Source organism: Aphis gossypii, chromosome 1 (genome assembly GCF_020184175.1).
Source record: "Aphis gossypii isolate Hap1 chromosome 1, ASM2018417v2, whole genome shotgun sequence".
NCBI classification, from domain to species: Eukaryota; Metazoa; Arthropoda; class Insecta; order Hemiptera; family Aphididae; genus Aphis; species Aphis gossypii.
Window position 1 is genome coordinate 23,970,337 of NC_065530.1, and position 10,136 is coordinate 23,980,472.

At 23.9% G+C, this 10,136-nt stretch overlaps 1 protein-coding gene across 1 annotated transcript; it reads right to left on the reverse strand.

Moving 5' to 3' along the window:
- Nucleotides 1-881: 881 nt before the first annotated feature.
- On the reverse strand, nt 882-9,539 carry LOC114124093 (uncharacterized). The gene is made up of 14 exons (XM_027987269.2): nt 9,057-9,539; nt 8,592-8,780; nt 8,212-8,328; nt 7,939-8,127; nt 7,509-7,715; nt 7,294-7,442; nt 5,224-5,297; nt 5,026-5,132; nt 4,653-4,841; nt 3,181-3,297; nt 2,915-3,103; nt 1,846-2,049; nt 1,422-1,570; nt 882-1,338 (listed from the first exon to the last, which is right to left on the reverse strand). Exons 1-14 carry the CDS (start codon nt 9,132-9,134, stop codon nt 1,296-1,298), a joined length of 2,001 nt encoding a protein of 666 aa, XP_027843070.2. The 5' UTR covers nt 9,135-9,539; the 3' UTR covers nt 882-1,295.
- Nucleotides 9,540-10,136: the final 597 nt, after the last annotated feature.

Genomic DNA, 10,136 nt, shown 5'->3' on the forward strand with positions numbered 1-10,136 from the left:
CAGGTTCGCATGTGGTTTAGTTTTAGTGTTGGGTAGTAGCTATAAAAAATATTAACATACCTAAAGTTAATAAATTACTCGTTGCTGCAATAACGGTTACTTTTACAAGTAGATAGCATTAAGATAGGTAACTCCGCTTTAAATTTATTAAAATAACGCAAGAGTAACTACGCGAATTATATTATAAAAAACTTGGCTGATTAGTTAATAAGGAATTACGTTTTTTATCAGTTCTATAAAACAATATCGTTTTTAAATTGTTTAAAGCCATCGTTGGTAGGTAACGTGTTCATGAAAGCGAGCATTATTACTATTAATTATAGAATAGACTATTACTATTCTATAATCAATAGTTATTATCATAATTTTTATCAAGAAATATTTAAATGGAATGATAAAACTGAAGTTTCTAAAATTGCATAAATACATCGTTTCCCTCAAGAGCAATGTAGAATATCTTTTAAAAGGCCTTATTAGCTAGGGTCATTATTTCACTGGGAGGATATTAGCTATAACAAACCATAGGTTACAAATAAGTAACATAATTTTTAAGACATCTACCTATATTAATACATAAAATAAATAATAAATTAAGTAAAATTTTTAAATCACAATAAATTACTTGTTTAAATTTTGTTGTATTTAGTTTTAAATTGGTACTAACTATTTATTTAAAACGTAATTTTAACAAGTTACATTTTAGTTAAAATAGTAATTCAACAAAATTAATTTTATATTTCGGTAAAATAAATTAATCTAGTTATAGATCAATTTAACAAACAAGGGCGCATCCAAGGGGGGGACTAACGGGCTCTTAAAATATAGATTTATAATAAAAATTCTATTAATATGTATTATGTAATAAGAGATAAAAAAATAAGTATGATTCAGTAATATGATAATTTATTTCCAATAAATATTTAACTACCTATATCAAAGAAATATGTTCAATTCAAGGAAGTATGTATGAACATAAATTACTTTAATGAGCTACTCAAAATGTTAAATTAATTATAATATTAGCTATTACATTATAAATTGCAATAGATATATAATTTTTCATTATGCTAAAATTTATAATAATAAATCTCCAACCACCAAAGTAATAAATGTTTGCTAAACACCAAACCTAGTAGTAGTAAGGTCTTTTTGCTTCTTTTTAATTTTGGATAATTTTACATAACAGTATAATTCTTAAGTCTCTTTAATTAATTTTAAAAAACAAAATTAAATTTATTCATATAATTCTTATTCAGAATATTACAGTATCAAAGCACTGCTATTATCACTGATGTTCATGGTTCCTCATTAAACGGATAGTCTTTCAAGTGACTTCCTCTAAAAAAAGAAATACATTTTAAATTAAAATGTAGAATTTGAAAAATAAATTACACAATATTATACTCATAATTTTAGCTTACGGTTTGAAAAGAACATATCGTAAATTTTGGTTTAATGACTGCAGTAAGTCCATATCTTCCTTGCTAATCTCAAAATTCCAAATATCAAAATTTTCTTTTTGTCTTTCTAAATTAGATGATTTTGGTATGACAATAACACCTCTTTGGACCTTAATTTAACAATATAACAAAATGTAATAAAAAAGATCTGCAAGTTAAAAGCATTAATTGTAGCTGGTGTTAAAGAGTATATACACTAGTTGTTCTTTAGAACTGATATTAATAAGCTGCTCTGATTATAATTTTCATGATTTGTGACAACCCAAGAATTTAAACCCTGCGCGTCATATGACAATAAATATAATTACATTTTCTTACAATTGTAAAATAAAAAATGGATATAAATCTGTTATTCTATTCTAAAAAAAAACTCAGTTATCATTACCTGAAATCTTAATAGTACTTGAGCATTGGTTTTTTTATGCTTGTCGGCTATTTGTTTAACAATTGGTTCATCTAAAAGTACTAATCCTTTTGAGTTTGCACCTCTGTAAGGTGATCCTAACGGTCCATAAGCAGTTAATAGTATTCCATTACTCTCGCAAACCTCTTTAAGTTTATTTTGAGTTAAATACGGATGATTTTCAACCTAAAACATTACATTAATAGCTGTTACATGTATTATAATTTAAAATATACTACAATTTTAGACATATAAATACTAAAAATTAATTATAATACCAATAAAAATTTATTTATTAAACTAATTTTAATTTGTAACTATTTATTCGTATAATAAAATTAAAGTGGAATTTTATTCCATTTTTAACTACTCAATTACTTGAATATTATCATTACCACTATAATCAATACTTTAAATCAATTATTATTAGTGATGGCCATGGCACAGAGATTATTTTTTAAGGCATACCTAATACTCAGACAAAGTAGAATAGGTAGGTGGTATGAGTCTACTGCCTCTAATTATGAAGTAAAATGTTCATTATTAAATATTTATGTATTATATGGGTTTACTAATATATGGTAATTAACTCATATAAATTGCACTTAGTGAATTTGATTAGATTGACTGAATACCAGATACAAAATAAAAAAAAATCTATTTTACAATAATAGATTTAAAGGAATTTTAGAAAAAACAATTTAAAGTTTATCAATTTATTTATTTGCTTAAGGAAAATTAAGAACATACAATAATTTTCATTGATTTTCATTATTTTCAAATTTAATGTACCATCACATTATTATTTTAATTTATATGATGAGAATTTTTTTTTAGCTTTCATTTTAGGGTTACTATACATAATTAAAAGGTTTTAAATGCTCAGTTATTAAAATGCAGCATGATAATACAGAATGTATCAATGATGGAGACAGTAACAATGCATGGTATATTAACAATAATATTTTTTAAACAATTAACAATTTTGGTTAACTGTCAGCACAGTCATTAAAAACAATTTTGAATTAATGATTTATCCAGTAGCTATTACCTGATTAACAGCCGGTTTTATAGTTGCTATTTTTAAAATATCTTTCACTTGTTTAATATTAAAATTTGAAATTCCAATTGATTTTGTGAGTCCTAATTGAGCGCATTGTTCCATAGCCTTCCATGTGTCTAAATAAGAATCATCAGTGCCAATATACCGTCCTTCACTGTCTAAAACAGTCGGATACTCCTAAAAGTACATAAAAAAAATTTAGTTTCAATTTAAGTTACACAACATTGACAATATTTAAAAAATAATTAATTTACAGTAGTTGCTACTGGCCAATGAATAAGGTATAAATCTAGGTAATCTAAACCTAATAATTTCAAACTATTCTTCAATGCACCTTCAACTTCATTAGGCTTATGTTTATTATTCCATAGCTAAACAAACAAAAATTTGAATATATTAATATAATATTTTAAATTATGTGTAATAATTAATAACAATAACAAAACAAAAAATATTTGTGTAAAAGAAAAAAATGTTTAATTATTGTGGTAGTAACATGCTAAACAAATTTCACACCTAAGGCTAACTACCATTTGAATCATTTGACCACCTATTCACCCACAGCTTTTAATCTACTTTTTTTTTTTACTTAATCAAATATTATTAAAAAGTTTTTATTGCAATAAATCCATTAACAGTACCCACCTATTCACCCACTCATTTTAATCTTGAGGCAATATCCTCAAAAAAGTTTACTTTGGCACACCACTGAAAGTGGTAACTAAAAGTATAAAAAAATAAAATAACTTAACAAAAATGAAACCAATTCATATAACAAATATTATTAAGAGGAAGGATCATATAGACGATAATATGATATCTTCATCATACATGTATATTTCAGACAATTAAGACTATAGCATAGTATTAACCAGTGGTTCTCAACACATTTTTTATGACAAAAACAGAACACTTAACAGTTTATAAGATTATTGTGGAACACAGCTGTAAAATAAAACTGTATGTATTTACATTTTTTAATTTCTTAATAAAATTAAACAATGCATATATAACACAAAACAGTTTACATAAAATAGTTACTAAAAAATAATTAATTAAATTTTAAACAGTTAAATAGTACAAAAATAATTAAGAAATTTTAAATTTTGGCAAAATAGTTTTTTTTAGTCCACAGAATACCAGTTAAGAACCACACGCATAGATGAGTTATAGCTTGGACCATGGGTTATAGCATCTAGGTAAATCGTAAATATTAAAATTATTAGTAAATTGTAAGAAGAAAAAATTATCAGTGAAGTAATTATTCAATTATTTTTTGGTTTTTTTTTTTCAACACAGCAGCAATGTAGTATAATTGTAAATGTAATGATGATGATGTAATAAACTAATATTATGTTTATTGTATACATTATAGTATTTAGGTGCAAAAAAAACTATAGTAATTATTCATGACAAAAATGTTCACTGCTCTTTATTTATAATAACAGTATATAAAATATACCAAAAGAAATATTCTTGTTTTAGTTGTGACTGAAATAATTTATTGGGTCTTTGATATCATATATATTTTAAAGGGTATAAATGAATCTAATGATTTTTAACTTGAGAATTATTGTTTAATACTTAAGACAGTTTTAATAATTTTGGTTTTTATTAATCAGAAAAAATAATAAATAAGACATTTTAGATTTTAAATCAAGTGATACTAAGATTTATATTTAAACAATAATTTAACAATACCATAGTACTGTTTTAAGATACATACCTTACTAGTTATATATATTTCTTCTCTTTTTATGACTCCTTCTTTAATTTTTTCAGCAATAGCCTTTCCTATAGAACTTTCATTGTTGTAAAAAGCTGCACAATCAAAATGACGATATCCTATATCTATTGCACTTTTAACTGCATTGTAAATTTCTGTTTGTTCAGATTCTTTTAATTCAGGTTTGGTCTAAAAAGTAATAATACTATAGCTCTCAATAAGTATACAATATACATCATATAGGTATGATGAACGTAACAAATATTTTCAAATAGATACATACAAAAGTGTAAATACTTTATTCTTAAATAAATAAGAAAAAATGAGGAGAATAAAATAAAATTTTAAATAGCTAAACAGTGTTTTATATTACCTGCCAAGTACCCAATCCTAAAATTGGATACTGTTGACCATTGTTGAATTTCACCATTTTCACTGATGAAGATGACGACATATTATTATACAATAAACACTCAAACACTAGAAAAAGCAGGAAAATAAGATAAAAATTAAAAGTATTATAATATTTCTATTAAAATATGATCACCATTTAGGACTTTAGGTTAAATACCTTTATAATGAATAAATTGATATAATGACAATTGATGTAGAATATACCTATACTCTAGAATTACTTTAGAACTAAAAAGTTAAGTAATAAAGCAAAAGTCTGTTTTAAAGCTTTTATACAGCGAGCAAAATACTTAAATAGTCACTTTTTTCTAACTATAGTGATAAAATGCAATAATTGTTTGATTAAAAACTTTTTTTTTTTATAATTTTAATTATTGTTACTAAATTATTAAATAATTTGATAATAATAATATCAAACTAAATGAAAACAGATACTGTGATAGGACCCCCCTCCTTTTGATACATATTTCTTTTTTATATCTATTGATTCACATTTCTCAGCAATGTCAGAAATACATTTTAATTCACTATAATTATTCTAAGACTATATTATATTGACTACTACTTTTTTTAATGTTTCAATTGAATCAACATTAATCTGTATAAAAAAAAAATGAAATGATAATATATTACATATTATATATAGTACATATATTTTTAACTATATATATACTGGTTAATTAATTTTTCCACGTAGGCGTCGGTGACAGGGTCCAAAATACATGGTGATTGGACACTCACTAAACAAAAAAAATCTTTACATGATACTAGCTGACCTCGCATAGCGTTTGCCTAGACAAATTAAATAATGTCATTAAATTAACTCTGTTTTAGAATTCTATACAAAACTTAGTTTTAATAACAATTTTAATAAACATGAAGCAAAATATTTTTGCTTTTCACTTTTGTAGTTCTGACAGTTACAGGTTTATACATAAATATAAAATATTTGAATTACGCTGTGGTTCGCATGTTCTGAATGTGTTGATGTCTCAATGCATTAGCTCAACGGCGTTCTTTGCGTTGCTCTTGACTTTTTTCATTTATTGATTATAAATAATTATAATTGTAAAAGGTCGCCATTAAGTGACTACTTTTTCATAAAAATCCCATGTTACAAATTATTCTTTTATTTTACCAGACATAGGTACTTATTTAACACTCTTTACATAACAAATAATATACTTTAAAAATATATTTAATTAGCTATAATAATAAGTATATTTATTTTTATCAAATATAATATCATTATTAACTTGAGTGTAATTTGATTTCCAAAAAATGATGATATTTATTGATCAATTGTTAGTAAGAGCTCACCCCCCAGTATGAAAGTAAATGTTAACCTCCTAGAAAATAAAAAAATATAAAAGAATAAACCAGAGGTTAATAAATAAAAAAAAAATTGGGAGCATAGGCTAAAATAAGAAGTAAAATAAATTAATCAAAACATTTATTTATTTATACAGTATAAAAAAAATGTTAAGACCCTTACGATATATAATTAGTTGGACTAACCACTAACATTAAAGGCTACATTTGTAAGCTCACAAATCAGAGCTTACACCCAGCATATTAAAGGTTTATAGTATATTAAAAAACAAAAATTTTCTATGTATGGCAATGGAATTTCCCCTTTGCTTGAAATATAGTTACAAGGTAAGTCAAGTTCTATGCAACCATCAAAAGATTCAATTATTGGTGATTTTCTAAATTATATGAAAACCACTTTTTATGATTAATTAATATAGTAATAATAGTAATATTTTTATATAATGCCATTTTTTATTAACAAATATTTAAATAAGTTTACTTTTATAATTTATAATATATATTTTTTAATTATCTTATGACACCAATAAGTTACATATTACCATTGATTATAATCAATGATATTAGCTCAAGTAGTTAGGTAATTTTAATCCATTTATGAAAATAAAATAAAACTGTATAGTAAAATGTCAGTTTAATGAAAGAAAAATATAATATAATTTACAAAACAAACGTGAGTACTAATAAACTTGTACGTTGTTTATAATATCAATTAATACTGCATTGTTAATATTTATAAGCGCTGTGTTATTAATTTAAAATTTTAATCTCCAAATGTTCAAATTAAGCTTCATCGAAGAATGGATGATCCTTCAAATGTTTTGCACTAAAAAAAAGGATCAATAAATCTTTTAAATATTATGTTTAAGAATGTAAAATAATATTTTCAACTTACGTATTAAATTCAAAATAACGAGCATTTTTGTTCAAAGATTCAAGTAAATCTATATCTTGTGAAGTTAACTCAAAATCCCAGACATCAAAATTTTCTATCTGTCTCTTTGGGTTGGATGATTTTGGTATGACTATAACACCTCTTTGGATCTATTTTTTTTTGTTTTAATACAAGTTAGAAACAAATTGAAAAAAATATCTAAACAATATTATTACTTGGAACTTTATTAATATTTGAGCATTAGTTTTCTTATATTTATCAGCTAATTGTTTTACGATGGGTTCATCTAAAATAGCATCTTCTTCTGGTCCGGCCCATGATCTTTTTGCTGATCCTAATGGTGCATAACCAGTAAGTAGTATTCCATTACTTTCACAAAATTCTTTCAGTTTATTTTGCGTTAAATAAGGATGACACTCGACCTAAAATAATAAAACATTTTACAATTTTTTACAATAACATTATTATTTTAAAACTTATACATTCATAAACATGATAAATATTTTATGGACTAAATAAAGTTAACAGTGTATATCCATTGATTTAAAATAATTATTATAAAAACTATAGTCTATATAAAAGTGTTTCAAACTTAATCATAGAACTTAAAACAAAACATATTACATTTTTTTAACACAGATTTACCTGATTAACAACTGGTTTAATGGTAGCTATTTCTAAAATATCTTTTAACTGTCTAATATTGAAATTTGACACTCCAATCGATTTTGTAAGACCTTTTTGAACACATCCTTCCATAGCTTTCCAAGTTTCTAAATAAGAGACACCAGAACCTAATAATCGCCCTTCACTGTCAGTAGCATTAGGATCTTCCTAAAATATAAAAAATGATAATAATATTATAAGTAAATAAATTTTGATTTTTTTAATTTTATATATTTTTAAAATATTATTTACACTAGTTCCAAAAGGCCAATGAATAAGATATAAATCTACATAACTCAAACATAAATCGTTCAAAGTATTCTTCAATGCTTCTTCCACCAGTTCAAATCTATGCTTATCATTCCAAAGCTTAAACAAATTAAATACATATAAGTAAATCATATTAAGGATATCAAATTGATTATTATTAAATATAATTTCAAAATTTTACAATTTACTATTTATATATTTTTACTCTAATTTTGTGTTAATAATTGTATTAGCTGAAGTTAGTATTTAATTTAAGCAACTTCTAAATAATCTTTTTCAAGACATTTAAAATATACATTGACATTGATTCAATATAATATCATTTATGTACATAAATATGTTGATATAATGTTATGGCATACCTTACTAGTGATAAATAATTCATCTCTTTTAACAACGCCTTCTAAAATTTTATCATTTATAGCCTTTCCCAAAAGTTTTTCATTATTATAAATGGCAGCACAGTCAAAATGACGATATCCTATATCAATCGCACTTTTTATAGAGTTAATGAGCGCAGTGTGTTGAGAATCATCAATGACAGCTGATGCCTGGTAAAATAAAAATTATATATAGTGCTACTAATAAGTTATAAGTTATAACTATAAAAAAATTTTAGAGGTGCCACCAATTAGTACCTTCTCCTCTCCTATACTTGTATAATTATTACCTCATTTTCTTATTGTATAAACATTTAAAATACAGATTACAAATAAACCTTTTTCTTTTAAATAAAAAAAAAAAAAACATATGAAATAGTATTTTTAAAATAATGTAGGTAGTAACTTTAAAGTAAATACTATACATTAGTTATTAATATATATTACCTGCCAAGTTCCCAAACCTAAAATTGGATATAATTGACCATTATTGAACTTGACCATTTTTGTCAAATTAGATGCCATATTTAAGTATCTATCTGAATAATTATTAAAAAAATAGTTTTCGAAATAAAAATGTAGAAGAACTAGGTAGGTAAAATGTAAAATTGGTTACTGTAGTATTGTACAATGTATACTGAATAACTTAAACAAAAGGCAGAACAGTCAATAGTCAATATACATTACTTATCAATCCAGTAAATAGTAATTGAGTTTTAGTATCTAAATTCTCTAATTATTGTTTATTATAAGTAGTTATAACACAGAATAACTGATAAATTTCACAATTCAATCATAGAATGACACTATGGTCTGTAACAGAATATGGTTAAATCAACGGTTGTAACTTGTATAATATAATATTATATTATATATTTTATAATAATTAATATTTAAAATTGTATAAAAAAAGAGTTTGACGTTTGTTGTATTTAATATTTAATATTTATCTATTTTATTATCAGTTATTATTATCACAATATCACCTACCTAACCTATAGGCACAGACTTCTATACTACACGTGTACCTAATACCTATATAGTATATTATATTCATTGGTATTATCCTTTTTTACATCCTTTATCTAGATTGTATTAATGTAATTATATTCTGAGATATAATAATTATTTGTAATATGTAATGGAATATCCGAATATATCATAATACAATCTGTAAATAGTTTTAATATAACGATTGCAATAAGCAAATGAACGTGGAAAAAATAATATTATACATTATATATATTTTGTATAATAGCTATTATTTGGGCTATTTCACATACAATATAATACATAATATTATGTTATAATTTAAAATAAATATTTAAATTATTATTATACAATTAAATATTGGTATTACAACAATTATGTATTTTTATTGTCAGATTAGGTAATCTTGACACCAGCACCTCTTAAGTCTGCGGTGGACTTTCAGGAATGTTTATTGAGTTGATTGTAAAAATAAGTGGATCCATGAGGTAATACAACCACACTACCACTGTCCACTACCCACAATTGGATAGATAC

What these genes read in the sequence shown, in the direction of transcription:
- LOC114124093 (XM_027987269.2), bottom strand. Translation starts at nt 9,134, where the DNA reads ATGGCATCTAATTTGACAAAAATGGTCAAGTTCAATAATGGTCAATTA. An exon ending in AATTATTTATCACTAGTAAG is followed by an intron (nt 8,329 to 8,591) that starts GTATGCCATAAC and finishes AATTTGTTTAAG; the next exon opens with CTTTGGAATGATAAGCATAG. An exon ending in ATTGGCCTTTTGGAACTAGT is followed by an intron (nt 8,128 to 8,211) that starts GTAAATAATATT and finishes TTTATATTTTAG; the next exon opens with GAAGATCCTAATGCTACTGA.